General features: G+C 37.7%; 2 protein-coding genes and 2 long non-coding RNA genes across 20 annotated transcripts; 1 reads left to right on the forward strand and 3 right to left on the reverse strand.

The window, feature by feature from the left end:
- Window positions 1–4,604: 4,604 nt before the first annotated feature.
- On the reverse strand, window positions 4,605–4,868 carry LOC112194164 (60S acidic ribosomal protein P3-1). The gene has a single exon (XM_024334417.2). The coding sequence runs from the start codon at window positions 4,836–4,838 to the stop codon at window positions 4,605–4,607; it is 234 nt and encodes a 77-aa protein (XP_024190185.1). The 5' UTR covers window positions 4,839–4,868.
- Window positions 4,869–7,803: 2,935 nt separating this feature from the next.
- Window positions 7,804–11,239, forward strand: LOC112194135. 12 transcript variants are annotated; one of them, XM_040512552.1, is made up of 9 exons: window positions 7,806–8,126; window positions 8,854–8,976; window positions 9,094–9,190; window positions 9,333–9,366; window positions 9,579–9,681; window positions 9,784–9,886; window positions 10,328–10,417; window positions 10,496–10,589; window positions 10,675–11,239. In XM_040512552.1, the coding sequence occupies exons 5-9, from the start codon at window positions 9,647–9,649 to the stop codon at window positions 11,049–11,051; spliced, it is 699 nt and encodes a 232-aa protein (XP_040368486.1). In that variant the 5' UTR covers window positions 7,806–8,126; window positions 8,854–8,976; window positions 9,094–9,190; window positions 9,333–9,366; window positions 9,579–9,646; the 3' UTR covers window positions 11,052–11,239. The 12 variants fall into 12 exon arrangements, 11 of the variants coding, with proteins under 11 accessions (XP_040368484.1, XP_040368486.1, XP_040368483.1 ...); XM_024334386.2 differs by having other exon boundaries at window positions 7,811–8,126; window positions 9,520–9,681; window positions 9,754–9,886; XM_024334402.2 differs by having other exon boundaries at window positions 7,813–8,126; window positions 9,520–9,681.
- A 132-nt stretch (window positions 11,240–11,371) lies between these two features.
- Window positions 11,372–13,474, reverse strand: LOC112194188. Of its 4 annotated transcripts, XR_005804501.1 has the most exons (6): window positions 13,129–13,474; window positions 12,902–13,039; window positions 12,668–12,759; window positions 11,948–12,451; window positions 11,695–11,801; window positions 11,372–11,626 (listed from the first exon to the last, which is right to left on the reverse strand). It is a non-coding gene; the product is annotated as an uncharacterized LOC112194188 (long non-coding RNA). The 4 variants fall into 4 exon arrangements; XR_005804503.1 differs by lacking the exon at window positions 12,902–13,039 and having other exon boundaries at window positions 11,948–12,406; XR_005804502.1 differs by lacking the exon at window positions 12,902–13,039 and having other exon boundaries at window positions 12,239–12,451.
- An 8,936-nt stretch (window positions 13,475–22,410) lies between these two features.
- LOC112194171 lies at window positions 22,411–26,318 on the reverse strand. Of its 3 annotated transcripts, XR_005804498.1 has the most exons (5): window positions 25,881–26,318; window positions 23,454–25,769; window positions 22,933–23,273; window positions 22,704–22,755; window positions 22,411–22,613 (listed from the first exon to the last, which is right to left on the reverse strand). It is a non-coding gene; the product is annotated as an uncharacterized LOC112194171 (long non-coding RNA). The 3 variants fall into 3 exon arrangements; XR_005804497.1 differs by having other exon boundaries at window positions 22,411–22,755; window positions 25,881–26,317; XR_005804499.1 differs by having other exon boundaries at window positions 22,411–22,755; window positions 25,565–25,769; window positions 25,881–26,248.
- Window positions 26,319–27,331: the final 1,013 nt, after the last annotated feature.

Here is a 27,331-nt window from a genome sequence, read left to right on the forward strand (position 1 = left end):
AGCGCGGCATGGGCAGGCCTTTTGTAAAGATATCAGCAAGCTGATCATCTGTGCATACATAACGAATATCTAATTCATTTCGTATTACCTTCTCTCTCACATAATGATAATCAACTTCAACATGCTTCATGCGACCATGAAAGATTGGATTAGATGCAACAGCAATAGAACTGAGGTTATCACACCAAATACGTGGCAGGGTAAGAAAAACTTTAAGATCACGAAACAAAGACCTCAACCATGAGAGTTCAGCAGCTGTATAAGCAAGCTGCCTGTACTCGGCTTCAGTGCTAGAGCGAGAGATAGTCTTTTGCTTCTTGGAACTCCATGAAATCAAATTGGGACAGAGAAAAATGCCATAACCACCAGTTGAATAACGATTGTCCGGATCGCCGGCATAATCCGCATCAGAGTAAGCTACTTAGCGCAATGACCCACGACGATAGACAAGACCATGATCAAAGCTATACTTCAAGTAGCGTAAAATTCGCTTGACAGCTATCCAATGGACAGTAGTAGGTCGATGCATGAACTGACACACTTGATTGACAGCAAAGGAGATGTCAGGACGAGTGATGGTTAAGTATTGCAAGGCTCCAACCACACTGCGATATGTTGAAGGATCAGATAATGGGACACCATCATGTAAGCTTATTCGCTTACCACTTGCCATAGGAGAAGCAACAGGCCTAACATTTTCCATTTGTAGTTTGGCCAACAGATCAATGGTGTATTTCTTTTGTGTCAAGTGAAGACCAACGTCACTAGTTGCAGCTTCAATGCCCAAGAAGAAGTTAAGGGAGCCAAGGTCCTTCATGGAAAACAATTGTCCCAATGTTTTAATAAGCTGCATGATGTGAGTAGAGCTATTTCCAGTAACTAGGATATCATCCACATATATTAGTAACACCAAAAACACACCATCTCGATCAAGAATGAAGAGAGAATAATCAACGTGTGACTCAGCAAAACCAAGCTCCTCCAAGTAATCCGAAAAACGTTTAAACCAAGCACGGGGTGCTTGTTTAAGACCATACAAAGAACGTTGTAATTTGCAAACATGATTAGGAAGTGTAGGATCAATAAAACCTGTTGGCTGCTTCATGTAGACATCCTCAGATAAATAACCATGCAAAAAAGCATTCTGCACATCGAGTTGACGAATTGTCCATTGATGATGGACAGCTAAAGCAAGAACAACTCGGATAGTCGTGTGTTTTATGACGGGACTAAAGGTTTCAGAATAATCAAAACCTTCTTGTTGATGGAAGCCATTTGCAACTAGACGAGCTTTGAAGCGCTCAATACTACCATCTGCACGACGCTTCACACGAAAAACCCACTTGTTGGGCAATATGTTCATTGCTGGAGAAGGAGGAACGAGCACCCATGTACCAGAAGAAATCAAGGCATGAAATTCAGATGCCATCGCTGCTTGCCACTCTGGATGTTGTGCAGCCTGTTTATAGGAACTAGGTTCAAGAGTGTGAGTCTGTGAACTGCTATGCATAGCATATTTTGGATTAGGTTTGAAAATCCCATGTTGTGAATGAGTAATGATACGAATATCCTCAGTAGATGGTAACGTACCTTGACCAGATGGAGGAAGAGATACCTCCACATTGGAGGACTGCACAGAGGGAAGAGAGGACAAGGTAGGAGATGTAAGTGGTGGAGAGGATGAGGGCAACGGGGATGGTGATATAGGTGGTGGAGATAAAGGCTGCAAAGGTGGTGATATAGGTGATGGAGATGAGAGGACAGTGGGATGATCTGTAGGGGAGGACGATCCAGGTGCAGGAGAAGTGAGCATGGCCTGTTGGAATGGAAAAGTATGTTCATCGAAAACCACATGTCTTGACACATAAACACGACCAGAAGGAAGATCTAAACAACGATACCCTTGATGATCAAGAGAATATCCTAGAAACACACAACTTTTGGACTTAAATTGCATTTTGTTTTGGTTAAAAGGACGCAAGAAAGGGAAGCAGGTGCAACCAAACACACGGAGATAGTCATAATCAGGAATACGTTGAAACAACTTTTCATATGGAGATGCATGACCCAAAGTACGTGAAGGCAGACGATTAATGAGAAAAATAGCAGTATTAAATGCATCAACCCAGTGAGACAGAGGCATATGTGCATGAGCTAGCATAGTTAAACCAGTTTCAGAGATATGACGATGTTTCCTCTCTGCCAAACCATTTTGTTGTGGTGTTTTGGGACAAGAAAAACGTTGGAAGATACCATTAGTTTCCAAATAATCACGAAAAGCATGACTTTTATACTCACCACCTTCATCACATTGCAAGACTTTGATTTTGGTCGAAAACAAATTCTCAACATGTTTCTGGAATTTAACAAACATAGAAAAAGCCTCATGCTTGAATTTCATAGGGAATAGCCATGAATAACGGGAGAAATCATCGATAAATATTATATAATATTTGAACCCTTGTACAGAAGAATTGGGAGAACACCATACATCCGAATGCACAAGTGCCAAAGGTACATTAGAGACAGACTCTGATAATTTAAAAGGAAGCCGAGAACTTTTTCCTAGAGGACATGAATGACAAAATGAGTTTTCTAAATGGCCTTGCAAACGCAAGGATTTATTTGACACTAGACGAGACAAAACAGGAGCTGCTGGATGGCCAAGCCGAAAGTGCCAGACTTGAGCACACGTACGAGCGCCAAAAAATGCAAAAAGACCCTTAGATGATGCATGAGATGGAATTAAGTGAAGCGGGTACAAGCCATTTTCACTCCTGCCGCGGAAAAGGATCTTCCGTGTCCTGAGATCCTGGATAAGAAAGAAATTAGGGAAAAACACAAAGAAACAATTATTGTCTTTGGCAAATTGATACACAGAGATAAGATTGGTAGAGGTAGAGGGACAATGAAGAACATTAGGTAAAGTGAAGGATGAGTGTTTATGAGTTAGTGCAGTAGACCCAATATGAAAAATATCCAAACCTGAACCATGGCCAATTCCATTGACGTTGTCAGCGCCATTATACTCACGAGGGTTGGTGAGGTTGTGAGCATCAGAGGTGACATGAGCATTGGCTCCAGTGTCCATCAGCCATGTAGTATCACCAGAACGAGTAGAAGATGATGCAGCCATTGCAGTAAGGCGCTTGGTGGGAACCCTTCCCTCATAAGACAAGTTCATTCGGTTAAAGCAGTCAAGAGCAGTATGACCAGCACGCTCACAGATTTGACAGTGTACTCGGTTACCAGTATTGAAGAAGGACTCAGTAGAGGAGGCATGACTTGGTTGCACTGAGGAAGAACCACTAGAAGAGCCTCCACGAGGGGAAAATGATGAACGTCCACGTCCATTAGCAGGAGACCAACCACGGCTGCCACGACCATTGCTAGGAAATCCACGACCCCGGAAAGATCCACGAGGTCGAGAAGCAAGGAAGGCAGTGGTACCGGTATCAACAGCAGCAGAAAGAGATTGAGTTGCCATGCGACGTTCAGCACTCAATAATAAAGCCTCCAAGGCTTCATACGAAATGGGAGTATCACGTGCCTGAGCAGAGCTGACAGTCATCTCAAAGGCAGGGCCAACATTATTCATTACAATAGAGACAAGATCATTATCATCAATTGGACTACCAGCTAAGGCAAGACTATCAGCAATAGAATTCAACTTATCAAGGTAATCAGAAATTGAGAGATCTCCCCACAGTGTTTTCAGCAATTCACCACGCAATTGAAGAATGCGGTTTTGCGAGGAAGAAGCATAGCGCTTCTCTAAGGCCACCCATGTAGCACGAGCTGACGTTGAGTGAGCAACCGTTGACAGTACGGCCGGAGTCAGCGAAATATTAATCCAACTGAGGATGAGTTGGTCTTGTTGGATCCAAGCGTCATATTCAGGATTGACAGTATCGGTGAGCTTGTCTTCCTTGTCCTTCAAGAAAGACGAAGGGCAGGAGCAAGAGCCATCCACAAACCCCATAAGGTTGCGACTCTTCAGTGTTGGGACCATCTGAGCAATCCACAAAGGATAGTTTGAACGGTCCAGCTTGATAGACAGCATGCTGGAGACATTCTGAGCAGCAGTGGATGATGAAGAGGACGAAGCACCAGTTGTGAGACCCATCGAACTCGAACAGGATCAGAGAAAAAAAAAAAAAAAAATATATATATATATATATATATATATATATATATATATGTTTGTCGATTAGACTTTAGGGCTCAGATACCATAAAAGACAATGGAGCCAGAATGATTTCAGTATATTTGATAATGAAGTCACATGGCTCTATATATAGAGATCTGTACAGCAGAAGATAAACATATACACGAGAGAGGACTCTTGTCTAACAAACTAGATAATTACAGAGTGAATCTAAAAGAGTTATCAACAATCAATAGAGATAAACTCATATATATCACAAGATACACATTCTATCTAGGAGACTCCAATATCTCTACGTTGTTCAGGAGTCTTGGAGAGATTAATGGACTATGCTTCTTACCCTGCCACGTATTTGGTGTGATAACCTCAGTTCTATTGCTGTTGCATCTAATCCAATCTTTCATGGTCGCATGAAGCATGTTGAAGTTGATTATCATTATGTGAGAGAGAAGGTAATACGAAATGAATTCACCTGGAAGACTGCAGAGGAAGGAGTGACGGGAGAGTAGGAGCTCTGGAAGCCACCAGAGCTGTTAGCAGAGAGGGCGGCCTGGACGAGCATCCTCTGGAGCGCGTAGGAAGAAGGAGCACAGGCCTCAAGGTCGCCCTCGTATTGCTTATCGCTCCATTCTCCTCCTGAGTTCTTGACGACGAAGGTGAAAACTCCCATGGCGAATCAAAAACCCAGACGCTAACCTCGCTTCAGTCTTGGAAATATGGGAACTTGGGAGACGACACACCCAGGGGGTGGGGTTGAATTGCAAGTTTTGGTGAGAATGTTGAGAGAATGACAAACTGAAGGGAAGAGTTGAACAAGTGAGAGAGGCTTCCACAATCCCATGGTTTTTGGTGGGATTGTGGTAGAAGGTGTTTTGGAGATTTTGGGACTCCATAATCTCATTTAAAAGAGTCCATGTTGTTGCCAAACATGGGTCAAGTCTTGTTTTATTATATAAGACAATCCAATCCTATCCAATCCCACAAAACAAACATCACCTTACAGTGTAATGATATGAGAGATCGTCCCTTGATTTATTGCTCTTTTGTCTGTGTGACCTTATGAGTATTTTTTGATCAATTTATTCTGCATCATGTTTGTTTACTTTCTTTTCTTTAATTAACATGGAAACATATGCTTGATTTCTCTAACAGAAAGAATTCCAGCCTTAAATAAAGAACAGTATGGCTACAACATAATTTAGTTGATCATCTTTCCAATAATTAGGTCAAGATTTTGATAAAACTGATCATTAATTAACAGAGAAAGATATTGATACTCTTTTCAAATATATAAATTAAACAGATGCTAAATAATGTGTTTTTTTTATTAAGTAATATAAATTACAACTTTGTTCCTCTAATACAACCACAGCCTAAAAGCAGATATAGGAAGAGAATATACATCCAGCTTTGAGCACTTGAGTTATGCCCTGAATATGCAATTGCATCTGCCAAGAAATTGGCTTCTCTTTTGACATGATTGAAGGTTATGCTTAGTAATATGTTGGAGACAACGAGTCTATTAAGAATTGCCTGTCACATAAAGTGACAATTAATGTCAATCTATTATTTAGTGCTGTCATCATACAGTATAGTGATTATACTACAATAGGAAGGAGATCTCAACCAAAACTAAATCATTTTTAGGATAAGTGAGAACAGTATAGGGTTTGAATAGAAGCACCCTTGTTAATATATGCAGATTGCCACTTATTTATAACTAGTGTCCTGAACCAAACATAGGAAATCTGTTATCACTTAATATTGGGACTAGCTAACCATGCTTTGACCAATTAATATCATTTTATATGAGAATCTAAATGACATAGCTATAGAGATCACATGGCAAAATCTGCAATTGCCTAAACATGCATTCTGTTGAGAGTAAATGGTATATGTGCTTATTCATGTGCTGTGGAAAATTTGGAATACCACATTCTTATGCTCATATGTTATTGATTCTTGAACATTATCTCCCTCGTTTCCCCTTTCACATTTATGGATTGCAGGCTTCCTCATGTCATATGATCTCAACCGCCAACCTTGGTTGCATCCTCAGCTGTACTTCTAGAAACTTATGGAGGTATTTCCATAGTAATATGTACCAATGATTTTCCTCTGTATATGTATTTCCGTTCATTGATTCTTCTCTTAACGTTACTGTTGGATTTTTGAATAGTAAGAGCAAGATGGAACATTCAAAACTATGAGATTACAAGTTCTAGCTCTCTTCCTAAGTCCTATATCCAACTATTTCATTTCTCAGCTGCCTCTTATGTTGGTTTTGCTCTTTCTTAATTTTCTTATCTTTTGCTTGATATGATAGGAGCTCAAATGCAAGGAGAGGATCAAACTAACAAATAGATATGAATATTTAGCATCATAGATAAAGCTCTACAACAAATCCAAGCTTCACAAAGAAAAATAAAGAACGAAAAAAATCAAAAATAACAAATCAACAACTAGCTGGTCTGATACATCTATCACTTGCATTTTAAACTCTTGACATTCTTCCCAGACACATCAATTTGTATGGTGCAACTCATACTAGCGGACTTCTTCTTCTTCTTCATGATCAACATCAACTCCACCTTTCAATTTTGCTTTGCTTGTCAGCGTCAACACCCCACCGCTTAATTCAATTCTAAGAGTTGAACTGCTTGGCAATGCATCAGTATTTAAACTCACCTCGATGTTGATCTTCTTGGCGGGTTTCTTATCTGCATATAAATGCCTAGCAGGTTTCACTGTGATTGTAATTGTCATATGCAGTTTCATTAGGATTTGCAAACATTTTGAACCACTTTCCTCTTTGCTTCAGTAAATGACATTTGACAAATTCACATCTTCCATCTCTAACATTACCACATGGAGTTTAAGGAATCTCAGAGTTTAATTTGTTTAAAACAGACAACAGATAGGAAATATTCAATAAGTCAAATGAGAATTTTCATTCAAGTCAATTATCCCAATAATCCTAAATGAATCATAACCCAAGAATACATTAATTGGGCAAATGGGGTCTAGAAGGTATATCAAAACTCTTTCTTAGTTTACAAAAGAAACTCTTCCATCTTTGAAAAATATAGAACATCTGTGTCCTTATGTTTATGTCTCATAAATGAATCAAAAAGAAAAATATATTCAAAAATCAAAACCATCAATTTTACTTTCACACTTTTGGTAGGATTCATCACTGTCATGTAGGGTGGCATTCAAGCAGCTTCTAATAATTAAACAAAGAAAGCACCACAAGCAAATTTGTATAATCTGGTAACTGAGTATTGGCATGATTTGAGAATTGTTGGAGCATAAGGGCATTTGGAGAGGATTCAAAAAGTCATAAAGGCTTCTTAACAGTTCCTGCTCCCCTTTTGTAGGGCCAGTGAGAACCAACTCAGCTCCAAAGGCGGCATGGTCAAAATCATCTCGTACCTTTTCAATGCAGCCATAAAAGCCATACTGATTCCCATGTTTCTTGATGTTGGCTTTTATCAGAGTTGTCTGTAAATGAATTTGACATAGTAGTTACACAAATCTGAAGCTGTAATGTATAAAATAAAGACAAAATTATCTGATTAAAGAGTTATAGGAGTAGGCTGCAATGAACCAACACATTTGTAGACCAACAGATGCCGTCTGCTTTTCTGTTAGACTGACCAAGTCAACTCACATAGGACAAGTTTGATGAAACTGTAAAGTATGAAGTTACCGCAGGGGCTTTTAGGGGAGAAGGGGAGAGGCAGCTGCATCGAGGAGGAGATAAGATTCCAAGAGCCGTCGTCCTTCATCTCTACAAAATGCCAATCTGCAAAGGATACCTCATTTTACCGAGAAGATTGCGACCTGCAAAGAAAGCCCACTGTATTTTGAAAACCGAGTTTCAGATTATCGAAATAGGGCGAAATAAGGCAAATCCTTGTAAGTATTGGCTGCCGGAAGGAAGGAGTAGACTCAGGTTTTGTGACTATCTCTGCTCCGATTTGTTGTTGTTAGTCTTTTTTTTTTTTTTTTGGTTGTTGTTAGTCGTTTAGTATATGGAGGAAATGTGAAATTGAAGGGAATAAGAAATTGCATCTGCCGATTTTGGGATTGAGCATGGAGTGGTTTGATTTCTGATATGGGAATCTGCATTCGATTAATTATGAAAATAGTATAGACATTATGCTTAATGATGAGATTCTGGGTTAGTCTCGATGTTAAGTGTTACATTACAAGTTCCTTGAATTGAGATTCTGGGTTATTTTGATATAACGCCGTGTCGTGTTAGATTCTACAATTTTCATATCGAATATAATAGTTTATGCCATGGATTTGATTAAGTTGTTCAAATTTGGTTGTGTTATTCATGCGTTTGTTTGATTTTGATGAAAGAATTTAGCTTTATGAAAACTTTGGTTATGTTAGTTGGCTTGGTGGTAGAATCAGTTTCATTGCATATGAGTGTGTTTTTGTATGATTCTGGTGGCTGTTTATCTGATGAACACTCTATTCTGGGTTTAATAGTGTTTTTGGTAGTCAGAAAAGTGTGAGTTTTATCTACAACTTATAGTTATCTATGAGCTTTAAAAAAGTTTCAGAAGAAAAGTTATCTTTCATACCTGTGTGTTTTGTTTAGTATGTTTCATTTTAGTATATGTCTGTGTGTTGGTTATGACCAGGCTGTGTATCTATTAAATTTATAGGGCTGCTCCAACTGCGCTGTCGAAGAGACATGCTGATGGTTCATTGCCAATTGAAGATTTCAACATAGTACTTGAAAATCAGAGTGGGAAGAAAGTACAAATGGGATCGGAGACTGATCAGCGGTATGATTTAATCAGGGTTCAGTAATTTCTGTTCTCAAGTTAGATCCTTCTATGAGAAATTAAGGGGATGCAATTCCATTTTGAGTTTGAAGTAAGATTTGAAATGTTGTTTGACAGGGCAATCATGATGAGCCTGATGTTACATACCAATGCAAAGCAACTGATTAAAGCACAAAATTACAAAGATGCAATGGAAGTGCTCAGCATGGAGGAGGTTTGTTACTGGTGCCTTTTTGCAACGATAGTTTCGTTCATATGAAATTTGCAAGTTACTTGGCTTGTCCATGCTTGTTACAGTAGCTTATGTCTCCTAAACTCTGTGGTTTGTATTTTCTTCCTTTTTTTCATTCTTGTAGGAGGCTTTCTCTCTGCGATCCATCGGTTATTAAGGTGAGTGAGTTACTTTATTGTAGACATTGTGTTACTATGAAGTACATGTGGCTGTGTAACTTTGACAGTTAAACTATATCAATCTGCCTTTCACTTTGTTAGATTGGTTTCAATATGAGTGTATAACATTCGCCATGTTTTGTTTGCTTTTAGCTGGTCGATAATCCTTCTATACTGCAAATCGATATGGTTTGGTGTTATTTCATGCTTAGAGACATCAACTGGCTCTCAGTGGCAAGAATTCGCCTTGAGAAAGCCAGAGAAGGTCTTGAACGAGCTCATGGAAAGGACTCTTCTCGTGTTAGACTCCTTCAGGCAGGTCGTTATCCAGAGCGTGCACTGTGACTACTTCTACTACATATCTGAATGTTTGTCTACACTACGCAGGTCTACTTACTTTGTTGATTCTCATTATAGATATTTGATACTGGAGCTGCTGGAAGGGGTGGCGGCGTATCACCGTGGTCAGGTTGATAAGTCAATGAAGGTGTTGACTTCTGTACAAGAGTTGTTCACCCAGGTAATTGGAAAGGAGAAGGGCCATGTCATGCACTGAATGTTTGCCTCTCGTAGATAGGATTATGGAGGTCCAAACTTATAAAATGTACTTCAATTTACAGTCAAGTCTTCTCTTCGTACAAATGCAAAGTGCACAAATTTTGTTTAAAAAAAAAAGATGGATTTCCTTTTTCAAGTTTCCACAGAATTTATCAAGCACATTTTGCTGGTATTCTATGTCTCCCACTTTTCTGAGTGAAACCATTAGTTTCAACAAAATCCAATTAGCATGTATTTTTGGTTGTGGATTCCAGCTTCAGGTGCTGGATGAATCTCTTTCTCTTGTGATGATTATGGGCTTCAGAGAACGAGATACAAAAAGGGCACCGAGGATGAGCAATCAAGATGTTTCCATCAGCCCTGTATAGTCGTTAGTCATCCTAAGAGTTTCTTGACTTTGCAGGTTTGGAGCTTGCTGCTGAAGCACTATGAGGAAATGACAGTGGAGAAGGCATTCGATTTGACAAATCCACAGACCAATTCTTCCATACAGGTGACTTGAACATTTTTGTTTGAACACTATTTGAAGTTTATTTAGAGAATGAACACTATCAAATTTATTTACTTGCAGCAACACCTTGAATCGAGGAAAAGTAAACTACAGTGCCAAGCAGTAGATGCTTCAGTTGAAGCTTTTGTACGCATGGCCTTTGACAGATCATTAGGTACATAAAACAGATGTTATTATACTTGGTTTATGTTTGTGAGGCCAAATCGTGCTCACTCTGATGTTTACAACTTTGTGTTCAGCAGTCTTAGCTTTGCAGGGTGGAGGGACAATGGACCAAGCAATCTGTCCACTGCTCTCGGGACAGGCACCAAACACCACAGATGCAGCTAACCAATCTGAGGCAATTCCTGCAGTCAATGCTAACAACAATAGTCAATCTGATGTTGCAATTGACATTGCAAATTCTCTTGCGTCAATGCTTGATAATCAAAATGGTCAAGTTGGAGGTCCTTCAACGTCTAGTAATGCATCAGAGCGTGATTCAGAAATGGAAAGCCAACTTGCTGAAGAACTAGCACAAGGAGATGCTTTCACTGACTATGATATTGAAGTTACTAGACAAGGTGAAGTCATAAGTGAGTACTTAGCTCTACTGAATTCAGCGGGAACAAAGTGAATATCACTCTGCCAATAAGAATTGCGACTTTAACAACCATGCATGTACATGTATAATAACAATAGGTCAAGGATCTAGTTATGGTGATGGTGTTCCAGATGATCAATGTCTTTGATCCGGCATTTTCCCGACCGTTCCAAGACTAATATTGGTGCCATGTAGTTTATCTAACCCGCCTTTCACCATTTCTGGAATTATAAAAAAGCATATTTGCTGCTTTTAAGTAAATGCGGTATAAACATGGTATAAACATTCTGATTTACTAGTATCAATTCAGGATGTGATATCCATCTCGAAATATAAGGGCAACAATGTTAGAGGACAGTCAATGACTTGTGAAAGGTGCAAAAGAATACAAGATTACATGAGGTTGCCTATCATTAGCATTCACAAAATTTTCTGAATTTATAAAATGTTATTTCTCAGATTCATCATTGGAATGAGATTCACTGTCTATGACCATAACTATCTGCTTAATTTTAGATTCTTCATCCTCAACTTGGGTTTCCTTGTAATCCTTGGGAAGTACATTACAATTAATGGTCTGCCATACCGGTCTCTCTGACTGGAATAATCTGTTGGTTGAAAGTAGCCATTAGATTCACTAAATAGGGAGACAGAGGGAAAAGAGATAGAGGCTTACGGATGCTTGCAAAGTGTGGGGCATTTAATTGCAACTGCATACTTGCAGGTGGATATCTATGTAATTGAACTAATCATAGCTCTCAGCTCTGAGCATACAAATCTCACCTGCAAAATGCATATAGAGTAAGGAGAAGAGGGATGGGAACAGAAAAATGAAAACTAAATAAAGTTCATAGCTTCATATTTCAGTATCTCGAAGCTGTTTTGTAAGATCACAAGTGGTTCCGTTCGTATATTAATGAGGATGATACCTGTATGAAAAGAGCATGTTGATAATGAGAATGTGTCCATCTATATCAACGATAACAAGAAAATGCGCATATATCAATCAATTCAGTTTTATTTCAATTATTTTGCATAAATCAGTTGTCACTTGTCAAAGACAAAGTTTTTTACAACTAAAGCAATTAGACCATGATCACAATGCGCTATCGGTTAATATTCACAGTCAAAACAATATTCAAAGTGGAAATACTATACAAACTAATTCCAAAGTCAAAAACTAAACATGGGTTTGTAACTTTCTGCAAGAAATTACAAACCTTAACATCAATAGCCACAACCATTTTCAGACATAATAAGCAAATTTGGGCAAAAAGGAATACCGATCAAAACACCAAGAAAGATTAACACTCCAAAGCAACCTTAGAAGCAGTATTGAAGAAACAGGAGGGAGATTTGCTGAAAGTACCAGTTGTCTTATTTAGCACCTGCAGTCACAACAGTGAAGATAGCTTCTTCCTCAAACCAGTCACCTAGAATATAGTCGTAACTCGTAAGAAAACATAGATAGGTCCAGTCTTGCATTCTCAAGCACTTTCCAAATCCGAATTAGGTATTTAAAGATCTTGAATTTACAGCAGAAGGATCCAATTCACAACGAACTGATGCTTGCTTTAGAAGAATGCATCCACAAAAGGCAGCAAAGGAAAAAAAATATATATATGCCTCAGACTTGGACTGTGACTAACCTCAAAACCTTCTCAGTGTCTGGGCGATTCTTCTTCTTCTTCAGAGTAAGATCAAGGACTCAAAATCGATCAAAGCTTTCACCCCGTAATCACTGCAGGCAGAAGAGAACATTTCAAGACAGTCAATGATATGCAATTCTCAAAATTCCAAACACATACAACCTCTATAATTCTAGACACAAAACTAACAATCAACAACACTTTCGGTCAAACCATAGCACATCAAAATCATACCCCAAGGTCTAGCTGAACCAATAACCTCAAACCACATTCCAAGCTAAGCAATTCTCAAAAGGCAAATCAGCATCAACTAGATTTGCTTAAAAATTAAAGCTCGCGTCTTGAAAAGTTGGTGCGTGTTCATCCTCAGATCTAAAAGAAACCCCAAAATCAAACTCAGAAAGAGATCCCAATTTGGGTTTTACCCATTACCTACAAATTGAAATGGAGAGAATGATTACCCATTCGTGCTGAGCGAATTTGCTTTGCTTAGACTGTGGGTGGTTTTGAAGAGGGTGGCGATTGTGCACTGGTTTTGGAAGATGTGGTGGTGCAGCACTGCAGCAAAGGCAGTGGGCGGAGAGTATTGGAGTGCGATGAAATGATAACCCAGACCAAATTATAAAAGCGATATGCCATGGCTGATGGAGATCGGCAAGTAAGTGGAGGACTGTGGTGATGGGAAGAGAAAAGAAATGAAACTGATAGCTAAGCTAAAATGGGGGACTTGGAGGGAGGTCCAAAATTAAGAGGGAAGTGAAATTGCACAAGCTGCTGAACGCGGGATGTTGAAATGTTAAATTTGAATGCCTTTTCCAATTCGTTAGAGCAAGTGCACCCGTAGTCAAGAAAAGGCAAAGTCGAAAAGTCAAGAATTTGACCAGTCAAGTTACTATTCACTGCCACTGGACATGGGTTTACACCCGTTGTTTTTCTTGCCCGGTCAACACTGTTCATTATTATATAATTTTAGGGGGTCTCGAAAATCGACTTTTTACACATACATAATTTGGGAAAACTTCCTTCATGAAAGTTATAGAGATCGTTGATACAATCTCGTGCATACGTGGAACGCAATATTCGGAGTTCGTATGAATTTATTATGAATTTTTGAAATCTGAAAATTTTCCATAAATAGCAAAAAAAAAAAATTCTATTTTGTTTAAAAGGATCTTAAATTTTCAGCTTTTCATTTCCCCCCCTCCAGTTCTCTCTCTCGCAGCTGCACCAGACGAAGGTCCGACCCGACCCGGATTTTTCTCCGTCCTCCGGCCAAGGACCCGGCCCCCCCCCGAGGTCGCCTCACCTCATCCGGCCGCTTCGTCGCCTCAGCCCGCCCAGACGTTGCCCCCAGGTGGAGATCGAAGCAACCCCAGGCGGGTATGCTTGCTGTTGCTGCTTCAGTGTCTGCTGCTGCTGCCCCCGAGGTCGCCTGACCTCTTCTCTCTCCTCCTCCTGTCACCCACGTTTGGGTGTGGGTCGAGCTAGCACAAGCCTTGGCTGGGCAAGGAAAATGTCATGGGTATGACTATTTTCTTGGCTGTAGTCAAGAAGGGGTGGGTTTTGCCCGGTTAAAAAACCAACGGTGCAAGTAGGGAAATTGAGAGCAAGGTCACCACATCAGATTTTTCTTGACTATGACTATGACTATGACCTCTGGTGGACTTGCTCTAAGCAAGTAATTTTTTTTTTTTTTAACACTAGCATCAAGACTTTAAGAGTTATATGCTTGTCAGTTTGTCACTGTATGTGATTTTGATTATACATTGGTTTTGGGTCGGCAATTAACGTAATTAGTTAATTACCAATCACGGATCATTGGATGAAATAATTGTAATATTTTATGTCTACTGTAAAAAATTCAGTTAATTTTGTTTTCATATCGACTTCCATCAATTCGCTCTATGCCTCTATCATAATTTAATAGTACTATAATTATACATTAGATTCCTATAAGGATAACCGAGACTTATTATTAAATTTTGTAACTATTACGTTAACTGATGTCATATTCGCCAACAACCATGCCAATAGTTTCAAACGACATGTGTAATTACTCGGTTGATACATCTAAAATGTCAAAAATGAAATTTATCAATTTGGTTACTAAAAAGTAATATCAATGTGCCTACTTACCTACTAGTATTGTATAACGTGTTCATTACATATAAGAATATGTGGACTCTCAAAAGTGACAACGGGATGAAAACTTAATTTGGAAAAACCGACCGTTGGATGAGTGGATCACATTGTTTTATGGATGTGGTAACAAATTCAGCCAATTTAATCATAGCTTCGACTTCAATCCACTTGGTCAGCTGTAATTAAATTTATAAAACAATACCTATATTCTATATATATTAGGTTTCTCAAAGGGAAACCCTATCAAGACATATGGATACGAAGAAACCGACCACTAGAAGAGATGAGTGCAATATATAGGCCTCATCATATGGCCCTTGGGCTCCAAGCACGCCCGGCCCGGCCCTTCCATTAGGGCGGGCCGGCCCGACCCTTTCTCAAATAGGGTAGGGTAAGGGTCATGCAAATGAAACCCGGCCCTACCCTACTGCCCGGCCCGATTGAGCCCGAAAGGGCCAAGCCTAGCCCGGCCCGGCCCTAAAATTTATATTTTATTTTTATTATTTTTCTATATTACATATTTACATAAAAAGAAATAAGAAATATGTTATTTTGGAGAATGTGTATTAGATTGAACATTTGAACCCAATTAATTTATGTAAATCTAATTTTTATATCATACACTCCAAAGAGAATGGACACTAATTTTTTTTATAAATCTATATTTATAAATCATACACTCCAAAGAGCAACCTCTATCAATTCAAAGAAAATGAGAAAATCAACCGTTGGATGTGATTATTACAATAAATTATGCATGTGATTAAAAATTTAGTCAATTTCACCATAGTTTCGAACCCGATCGGATTGGTCAACCATATTCACTTGTATGTTTTCTTGGTTGACAGATGGCGTGACAACCGCAAAATGTGCTAATTTTTTTACATCACATTTTTAAATATTTCATCAATGGATGTGCGTAGATATAAGATAAAAATTTCAAATTTAATTACAAATATGTTGGTCTATACCAATTTGCCTCCTAAAGTTGTATAACTTATACATTGCATTTAAATGATTGAGGTTACCCTCCATGAGCAAAATGGGGGACGAAATGGAATTTTTTAAAATAAACCCCTGGATGTTGTTTTCATATGAATATATGTTAGTGGTAGAAATTTCAGCAATTTCCGCCTTCGGTTGGACCTCGATCTACCCGGTCAACTTAATACCCTAAATAGAACATAAAACAAATATGCTCTTAACCGGTCCTTGGCAATTCACTTTTTTCTATCTTTCAGCTCCCACACTCTCATGGGTAGGGGGTCTACTTACGGATGTCAAAATTCCGCAACGTTTGTCCGCGCATGGTGCCGCTCCCCTTAGGGAAGTTTGCTTGTGCAAAGCGTTGACCGCTACGTTGGACGCCTTATTCACAGCAGATCGGCCTAATTTCTTTACACAATACCTATCAATGTTGTATAAACATATGAGAATTTTCAGATTGGTCGATTTTCATTTCAAAATTTTTGGATCGCACATAATCCTTATATGCCTTGTAATGTAGTATAACAAGTTTATTAGGCTTGTTACCCTCCATGAGCAAAATGGGGGACGAAATGGAATTTTTTAAAATGAACCGCTGGATGTTGTTTTCATATGAATATATTTTAGTGGTAGAAATTTCAGCAATTTCCGCCTTCGGTTGGACCTCGATCTACCTGGTCAACTCAATACCCTAAATAGAACATAAAACAAATATGCTCTTAACTGGTCCTTGGCAATTCACTTTTTTCGATCTTTCAGCTCCCACACTCTCATAGGTATGGGGTCTACTTACGGATGTCAAAATTCCGCAACGTTTGTCCACGCATGGTGCCGCTCCCCTTAGGGAAGTTTGCTTGTGCAAAGCGTTAACCGCTACGTTGGACGCCTTATTCACGGCAGATCGGCCTAATTTCTTTACACAATACCTATCAATGTTGTATAAACATATGAGAATTTTCAGATTAGTCGATTTTCATTTCAAAATTTTTGGATCGCACATAATCCTTATATGCCTTGTAATGTAGTATAACTAGTTTATTAGGCTTGTTACCCTCCATGAGCAAAATGGGGGACGAAATGGAATTTTTTAAAATGAACCGCTGGATGTTGTTTTCATATGAATATATGTTAGTGGTAGAAATTTCAGCAATTTCCGCCTTCGGTTGGACCTCGATCTACCTGGTCAATTCAATACCCTAAATAGAACATAAAACAAATATGCTCTTAACTGGTCCTTGGCAATTCACTTTTTTCGATCTTTCAGCTCCCACACTCTCATGGGTATGGGGTCTACTTACGGATGTCAAAATTCCGCAACGTTTGTCCGCGCATGGTGCCGCTCCCCTTAGGGAAGTTTGCTTGTGCAAAGCGTTGACCGCTATGTTGGACGCCTTATTCACGGCAGGTCGGCCTAATTTCTTTACACAATACCTATCAATGTTGTATAAACATATGAGAATTTTCAGATTAGTCGATTTTCATTTCAAAATTTTTGGATCGCACATAATCCTTATATGCCTTGTAATGTAGTATAACTAGTTTATTAGGCTTGCTACCCTCCATGAGCATTGTCAGATTGATCAATTTCCATTTCGAAATTTTTGGCACACTCGAATAAGCCATAATTTTTTTTTATTTTTTCTATTTTTTAATTACATTTCTCTTTTTTCTATAATATGCAATTTATCTCTTTCTTTGTAATTGATTTCATAAGTTTTGTTTTCTTTAATTTCTATTTTCTTTGTTACACAACAATTAATACTGGGAGATTTATATAGATAGTTAATTGAATATAACCACCTTAAGTAATATTAATAAATGTTATAAGTTACAAGTATTATATGAATATAAAATATGTTCAATAAAAAACAATGAGTCTTTTATCACGAATATATACCATTAAGCCATATTTTGAGAAGAAAAAAAATAATGTTTTTTTTTTGTTAAACAAATAAGGCCCTTTTTGGCCCATTTCGGCCCTATTTGGCCCTATTTGAGGGTCGGCCCGACCCGGCCCTTTCGGCCCTAACGGATCGGGCTTTTCGGGCGGGTAAAGGTTAACATATTTAAGCCCCGGCCCGACCCTACCCGGCCCTAAATTTTGTTGACTTTGACTAGGCCAGGCCCGGCCCGACCCTAAGCCCTAAAATTTAGGGTAGGGCCGGCCCTAGCCCGGCCCATGATGACCCCTAGCAATATACTATGCTTTCTGTAGGAAAATCAGCCAATTTCATCAATGTTTTGACTTCGATCCATTTCGTCAAACCAAAGTTAGTTTTATGACTATTAGGTTGACAGATGTCGTATCACCAACAACCATGCCAATAATTTCACATGACGTGTGTAACTACTCAGTGTATACATCTATAAGGTCGAAAAAGAAATTTATCAATTTTGATTTGGTTTTTAGAAAGTAAAATCAATTTGCCTATTAGTGTTGTATAACTTGTTCATTATAATATGTGGACTTTCAAAAGCGACAACACGATGAAAGGTTAATTTGGAAGAAAAAAAATCAAACATCTAATATAATTACCGAGATTACATAATAAATCTCGAACCTTTTAAGCAATCTAATATATAAATATTTTTTAGTTATATCAAAAAGTATACATTCCATGAGCAACAAGGTGGAGGAAATAGAATTTATCAAAATCGACCGTTGGATGTTATCATGATAAGAAGATATGGTTATGGTCAAAATTTTAGCTATTTTCGTCATCCTTTAAGTCTCGATCTACTGGGTCAACTCTAAATCCTAAATACCACATAAAACTAATATGCTCATAATTGGTCATTTGCAATTTATTTTTTCGATCTGTTAGCTCTCACACTGTCGTGGGTATGGGATATATAAACTAGTGTAAAAATTTCTAGAAATTTTTCTCGTCCTGGTATAGCTCTCTTTAGGGAAGTATAAGTATATAAAGAGTTGACATATTTGTTTGATGTCGAATTGACGGCGGATCGGGTTAGTTCTTTTACATAGTACCTATTAATACAATATAAATAGACGTGTAATCTCAAATTTACCAATTTCTAGTTACGAATTTTTAGATTGCACAAAATCCTTATATGCCTAGTAATGTGGTCTTAACTTGTTTTTTAGGTGTGTTACAAAATGATGCCTTCCAAGAGCAACATGGTGGAGGAAATATAATTTATCAAAATTGGCCGTTGGATGTTATCATGATAAGAAGATATGGATATGGTGAAAATTTCAGCTATTTTCATTGTCGTTTGGATCTCGATCTATTGGGTCAACTCTAAACCTTAAATACCACATAAAACTAATATGCTCATAACCAGTCCTTCGCAATTTATTTTTTTGATCTGTCAGCTCTGACACTCTCATGGGTATGGGCTATATAAACTAATGTAAACATTTCTGAAAGTTTACCTCCTCCTGATATAGCTGCCCTTAGGGAAGTATAAGTGTAAAAAGAGTTTACCGTTTTGTTTGATGTCGAAATGACGGCAGATCGGGTTAAATTTTTTACACAGTACCTATTAATACACTATAAATAGACGGGTAATCTCAAATTTACCAATTTTCAGTTACAAATTTTTAGATTGCACAAAGTTCTTATATGCCTAGTAATGAGGTCTAACTTGTTTCTTAGGTGTATTACAAAATTATACCTTTCAAGAGCAACATAGTGGAGGAAATATAATTTATCAAAATTGGCCGTTGGATGTTATCATGATAAGAAGATATGGATATGGTGAAAATTTCAGCTATTTTCATTGTCGTTTGGATCTCGATCTATTGGGTCAACTCTAAACCTTAAATACCACATAAAACTAATATGCTCATAACCAGTCCTTCGCAATTTATTTTTTTGATCTGTCAGCTCTGACACTCTCATGGGTATGGGCTATATAAACTAATGTAAATATTTCTGAAAGTTTACCTCCTCCTGATATAGCTGCCCTTAGGGAAGTATAAGTGTAAAAAGAGTTTACCGTTTTGTTTGATGTCGAAATGACGGCAGATCGGGTTAAATTTTTTACACAGTACCTATTAATACACTATAAATAGACGGGTAATCTCAAATTTACCAATTTTCAGTTACAAATTTTTAGATTGCACAAAGTTCTTATATGCCTAGTAATGGGGTCTAACTTGTTTCTTAGGTGTATTACCAAAATTATACCTTTCAAGAGCAACATAGTGGAGGAAATATAATTTATCAAAATTGGCCGTTGGATGTTATCATGATAAGAAGATATGGATATGGTGAAAATTTCAGCTATTTTCATTGTCGTTTGGGTCTCGATCTATTGGGTCAACTCTAAACCTTAAATACCACATAAAACTAATATGCTCATAACCGGTCCTTCACAATTTATTTTTTCGATCTGTCAGCTCTCACACTATCGTGGGTATGGGATATAAACTAATGTAAAAATTTCTAGAAGTTTATCTCATCCTGGTATAGCCCTCCTTAGGAAAGTATAAGTGTATAAAGAGTTGACCTCTTTGTTTGATGTTGAATTGACGGCGGATCGGGTTAATTTTTTTACACAGTACCCATTAATACATTATAAATAGATAGGTAATTTCAAATTTACCAATTTCTAGTTATGAATTTTTAGATTGCACAAAATCCTTATATGCCTAGTAATGTGGTCCAACTTGTTTCTTAGATGTATTACAAAATTATACCTTCCAAGAGCAACATGGTGGAGAAAATATAATTTATCAAAATTGGCCATTGGATGTTATCATGATAAGAAGATATGGTTATGGTCAAAATTTCAGCTATTTTCGTCGTCATTGGCGTCTCGATCTACTGGGTCAATTCTGAACCCCAAATACCACATAAAACTAATATGCTTATAGCCGGTCCTTCGCAATTTATTTTTTGATCTGTCAGCTCTCACACTCTCGTGGATATGGGCTATATAAACTAATGTAAAAACTTCTGCAAGTTTATCTCCTCCTCGTATAGCTTTCCTTAGGGAAATATAAGTATATAAAGAGTTGACCGCTTTGTTTGATGTACCTATTAATACGCTGTAAATAGATGGGTAATCTCAAATTTATCGATTTTTAGTTACGGATTTTTGGATCTCCCAAAATTCTCATATGACTAGTAATGGGGTCTAACTTGTTTATTAGGTGTATCACAAAATTATACCTTCCAACAGCAACATGGTGGAGGAAATATAATTTACCAAAATTGACCGTTGGATGTTATCATGATAAGAAGATATGGTTATGGTCAAAATTTCAATTGTTTTCATCATCGTTTGAGTCTTGATCTACTGGGTCAACTCTAAATCCTAAATACCACATAAAACGAATACGCTCATAACCTGTCCTTCGCAATTTATTTTTTTGATATGTCAGCTTTCTCACTCTCGTGGGTATGGGCTATATAAACTAATATAAAAATTTCTAGAAGTTTATTTCCTCCTGATATAGCTCCCCTTAGGGAAGTACAAGTATATAGAGAGTTGACCACTTTGTCAAATGTCGAAATGACGGCGGATCTGGTTAATTTTTTTACATTCTCTATGCTATAAATAGATGGGTAATTTCAAATTTACCGATTTCCAGTTACGAATTTTTAGATTGCACAAAATCCTTATATGCCTAATAATGTGGTATTACTTGTTTATTAGGTGTATTGACAAATTATACATTCCAAGGGCAACTTGGTGGAGGAGCATAATTTATCAAAATTGGCCGTTGGATGTTATTATGATAAGAAGATATGATTATGGTCAAAATTTCAGCTATTTTGTCGTTTTTGGGTCTTAATCTATTAGGTCAACTTTAAACTCTAAATACCATATAAAACTAATATGCTCATAACCTGTCCTTCGCAATTTATTTTTTCGATATGTCAGCTCTCACACTCTTGTGGATATGGGCTATATAAACTAATTTAAAATTTTCTAGAAGTTTATCTCCTCTTGGTATAGCTCTCCTTAGGGAAGTATAAGTATATAAAAAGTTGACCACTTTGTCTGATGTCAAAATGACCGCGGATCGGGTTTGTTACAAAGTACCTATAAATACGCTATAAATAGATGGGTAATCTCAAAGTTACCGATTTCCAGTTACGAATTTTTAGATCGCACAAAATCCTTATGTACCTAGTAATGTGGTAACTTGTTTTTGTTTTTGAGGTGTATTACAAAATTATATCTTCCAAGAGCTTGGGTTATCTTTCCTTTTATGGTCTGTGAACTCATCTGTCCATTGATGTTTATGTGCACCAAGTTCTTTTTATTTTTTTGTAATAAACTAATAATATAGATGAAATGTTTAATTGTGATTTAGTTATTAGTTGAAGCATTCATGTTTTGGAATTGATACAATAATTTCTTCTTGCTTTTGTTGCTCTTGTTGAAAATTGCCCTCGATCTACATCAGAACTTCAGAAGGGGAAAATGTAGTATCATGAAGATTGGAATTAATAGCCATGTTGGGATGCATCTGATGTATGATAAACTACTCCAATCCAAAAGCAAATTTTGAGAAAGCAAATTCCGACCAAATTACATCATGACAATTTGTAATGTTTTACTGCTCGAAATAAAAGCCTTTTATAGGAATGTAAAGAATTTCCCAATAAATCATTCTAAGTCACCACTTGAGCTATGAACCAATTTTGTGCTTCTAAGCATCACATTGTCGAACTTGAGAGTGTTGAAAACAATTCTCTTCTTTTGTCAGATTCCACAGAAACATCCCCTAAAAGAAACCTTTGGAAAGGATGACAATCACTGATAGATCTTCATGAGTCTAAATGTAAAAATATAGCACCCATACACCATTATAATTTCTCATCCAAGGGATGGCCTGCCAACAAAACATTTCCCTAGTCACAACGACAAAGCTTGGTAAAAAAAGAACGTAAAACATGAGGTAGAGATTGGAATTAGGAAGTACGGCTGCATAGGTCCTATAATCTTGGCAAGAATGACAGATTCAATATGGGACTCTGCAAAAGTCAAAACCTGGTTTAAGCATCTATTCCATCTAGGAAGTACTAACTAAATATGCTAAAATTCAGTTCATAAAAGGGAACGCATGGCAGCAGATTTCACACGTTTGTTTTCTTTCTTATATAAGTGAAAATCTGGAAGTAGCTATCAAAAGTAAGTTAAAGATATATCACCTTCTCATACATCTTTATGGCTGGTGTGTTTGATGCTCTCAAAAAGATCAACAAGGGGTTTAACTCCAAGCCAAGCTGGAAGACAAATCTGGTTTGAGTCCATGCAAACACCCATGGAATTGCCCGAAGATGTCCAATTCCAGCAGAGCTCTTTCTTCTTGAGGGGCGGCTTCCTATGTTGAGGAAGCCAAGCTCAGCCTGGGGTAGCAACTTCTTCTATAATAAAATAAAAGCACATCTGGCGCAAGTCGAGCTTTCATTAATACCATCCCAAACGTAGCAACTCTTCGGATCAAATCAGCAAGCCGACCATCAGCTAGGATCCCAGATCCACATGATTGCTGCGAAAAAATGATGGTTGTCAACTTGTCATTCAACATTACATAAGAAGTCTATATGCATGCAGATATGGCACATTTGTGTCTGCACAGAGAGAGAGAGAGAGAGAGAGAGAGAGAGAGAGAGAGAGAGAGAGAGAGAGAGAGAGAGAGAGAGAGAGAGAGAGAGAGAGAGAGAGAGACTATAAGTTCATCTGATGTGTCATAATACTCCGATAGATTAAAATCGCAAGGAAGATCCTCTAGAAGAAGCTCCAATTGTCTTCGTGTCTTCATAAGCTGTACCCACAGAACATACACATGTCACAACCCCAAACTTGGGGTATGAGTTAAGGGGTTCTCAAGTAAGAGCAAATGTGAATAAGACCAAGATCGATACAATCTTAGCCTAAAAGTATGAAGTACGTCGGGATGGACTTTGATTTGAAGAAAGAAATGTAAGTAACATTAAACCAAATGAAACTATATGTTAATCAAGCAACAAATACATTATCTGAACTTGAAAACTGTAGATGAAGAACTGAAAGCTGATTCAATAGAGTTATAATGAAAGGGAGACATAAGTGGGCTGGAGAGTTAAGGCATGAACAACTTAACTTTGAAGATTTACTAAAACTTCATTTCTGCAGCAATGAACTTGAAACTTTCCAGACTAAAAGTAACCATGGTAAAGAAAGACATCCTAAATTTGCAAGCAAATCGGAGTTCGAGAAGGAAGGATGCAGATAGACTGAACTGCCAGGTTTTAGAAAAATATTGCAGCAGCAAAGGCCACCAAAAAAATTCATTGTAAGTCCAAATGACAAGAAATCAGTTTTGAAACGAGCATTGGGAAATATGGTTCAATATACATAAAAACCAGAGGTTAAATAATTCAAGTGGAAGTTCAAATCTCAACAGAAAATCAAAGGAGACATTTAGAGTGCTGGAACTTTTCCAAATGCAGACCAAATTTGGAAAAATCACTGAAAATTCACTACACATCGAAATAAGACGAAACTTTCCAGATCCTTTGTTAACCAACAGAAAAGAAATATGTCAAAATTTCAGAATATTTGGAGGCCAATAAGTTGAGAAACAGAAATACCGAAGAGGGTTATGCTGCAGGGCAGTTTTTGCAAAATTCCAGCTGACTGACTTTTCTTTTGGAAGGAGCTACGGGTTCAAATTTATTTTGTTTTGGACGAAACTTGTTTGGAGAAAGTGTTGGAATGTCCAATTTTAAAGAAAACACAGCTCAGCTGAAATCAATATTGAAGGATGAATCAAAATAATAACCAAAAATTATGCTGAGATATAACTAGAGATTTCAAAAGCCAAATGGTGTCTTTATGCAACACTTTCACTATCTGAACAGATGATACACAATCATATAAATTAACTCAATCAAACTGAAATCATGAATCTAGCAACTGACCCTCAACAAAGTTAAATTCATTACCCAAGCACAAAAGCTGCAATGGTCACTAGACTATATAACACATTTAGACACTACCTAATTAAATCTACTACTTGAGCTCTGATACCAATTTTCTTGGATGGAAAAGTGATGATACAAATCTGATGTAAGCAATGAACAGGGAGGAGTCTCCAAGAACCATCTCAATTTAAAGAGGACAACCGGACAAGCATTCTCACTAATTAAGTTTGGTGTCATTTGGAAACATATCTGAGGAGCAAAGAAAATAAAAGTGAATAACCATCAGGGATGCTTCACAGAACTCTAAAACTTTAAAGTCAAGTCTTTACTGGACTATACTCTTTGTCAAACTTATTAGTTCCAATGCAGTAGACATGATTACCCAGAACTCTTTGTCAGCTTATAGTAATAAAAGTATGTATCGGAATTTGAAAACCCAAAACCAATACTTCGATGAGAATATCAAGTAATCTCAATCAATGTGTAAAGCACAAGATCATAGTTACGAAAGAGTTCAAACGGTTCATTTTCAAAATCCCCTAGGCTGAACTGTTGCTGCCTTAAGGTTACACTTCAATTGTGTCAAATTTGGTCTTTTTCTAAATTTCTCTTACTTGAGAACCCCTTAAGTCACACCCCCGGGTTTGGGGTGTGACAACACATGCATAAGTAACATAACAAAAACAAATGACTGTATAATCATTCCCTTTCAATCAATCTTCTAAACAAGCAAACATTGTCAGAATAAACAAGCTGTTCCAGAAAAAGGGTGGTACCACCCCAAACCAGCATCACAAAAATATAAACCAATCAAGCTTAGCTATGTATCCGCTAACAACAACTTGCTTGACATATTCAAAGCAAATAAACATACCTTGTCTTTTTATATTACCAAGAACAATTCTATAAGGAGTAATTGCAGATCTCTGAGTGGGCTTTGGCTCCAAAAGCTTATGGAAACTGGAACTTCCAACCTGGGACTCAGCAAACATTTTCCTTTTGGCAACGAGACTAGCATTACGAAGAGAGTTCTGGGATGGAGATTTTGCTATTGGAGATTTTGGAGATTCCGGACCATCCTAGCAAATGAGATAGTATAAAGATGACAACATATTGAGTTACTGCTACAAATTCCAGATTCAATACAATCATCCAAAAAGGAAAGGAATTTAGAGAATATGGGAACGAACCTGTATAGACGAAATTGTGCTCTGGTGGTGAGGTGAGGTGAGGTTTTCGGGGTCCAAGTGTCCATTGCCGCCTACAAATTGCCGTCATCGACTTACCAACACAGCTGCCAAACCATCCAAAATCAAACTGAATGACAATAATCAAAACCATCCGGATAACAAGAATGAGAGACCCAGAGTCGGAGGTAATTAGGCTGATTGGTGCCGGGATTGGTTTGCTCTCTCTCTCTCTCTCTCTGCTTTTAATCAGCTTCCGTTAAGGGGAAGAGATAACTCGAATGACAGATTAGCGAGGCAAATGACTTCAATACGAACCTGGGTTCGGAGATATTTCCGCAGGGAAAATACTAGAAACCCCTCCTCATTTTACCATCACGGCACAAAACTTACAATTAACAGAGACTTACCAGTCAACAAAAAATCAGCACTCTTTGTGGATCATAATTGGCCACGTCAGTGGGGCCCCTTTGGTCTACAAAACGTTTGGTTCATTGCAGACTCTTCCAGAAGGCTTTTAGCTAACCACTCCAGGAGTTATCAAGCCTTTTCTTTTCAGCATCATTGAACATAGCAATTAAGTGCTATTCTGCACCAAAATGACACCAAACATTGAGAATTCTAGACGCCGTGAAGTAACATTTTTGTCATTTTCTAGTCACAGAAATTATTCACCAAACAATGTGGTGGTATTTCTTGCCTTCAATTCTGGGTCTACTACTACAAATAAAACAAAACCAATTTAAAAAAATGCATAGCTACTTGATAATAATCAAATAAGGCATCGCGCACAAAGAAATCGTGTGTCATTAAGAATTGTCTGTGGGCGGAATTTTTTCTTATCTATATGGGCAGTAGTTTTCTTTTGACTCTTAAGAGGTATAGACTTCAGCTTATTTACTTCCAAAAGGGCAAAACTCCAAAAGGCAAAGTATAAGAGACAATAACAAATGCGAAAGTGAAGAAGGCTGGGTAACAACTATTACTAACATGACGCATGATTTCGTATACTTGGTGAAGTAGTTAATCATTACTGCTCATAGTACTGAATTAAGTATTATGGTAACTAAGTGAGGGCTTACGCTGGTGGTTAAGACATTGTGGGGAACAATTCAAAAAAGAAAATCGCCTCAAAAGTACTAAAAGTCTTGCCAATTCCACATCAATTGGTCTAGTCCTTTGAGCTCAATCACGGAGAACATTTGCTCATATTAGCTACTTAGGACAACCAGGCTAGGTCTGAAAAATTAGTTTGGATCTGGATAAGGAGCCATATATAGAGGCACAGAAGGAATCTTCCTGGATAGTAGTAAGTATTGCGAGCATGGTTCATCATTCATGATAACCATCAAACTTATTTTGGCTAAACTCCCATTCTGAGCTAAAAGGAAAAACTTAGAACATCGAAACCATTAGAATTCATTGCAACAAAATATCAATGAGTCCTTGAAGCA

Source organism: Rosa chinensis, chromosome 1 (genome assembly GCF_002994745.2).
Source record: "Rosa chinensis cultivar Old Blush chromosome 1, RchiOBHm-V2, whole genome shotgun sequence".
In the NCBI taxonomy this organism is placed as follows: Eukaryota; Viridiplantae; Streptophyta; class Magnoliopsida; order Rosales; family Rosaceae; genus Rosa; species Rosa chinensis.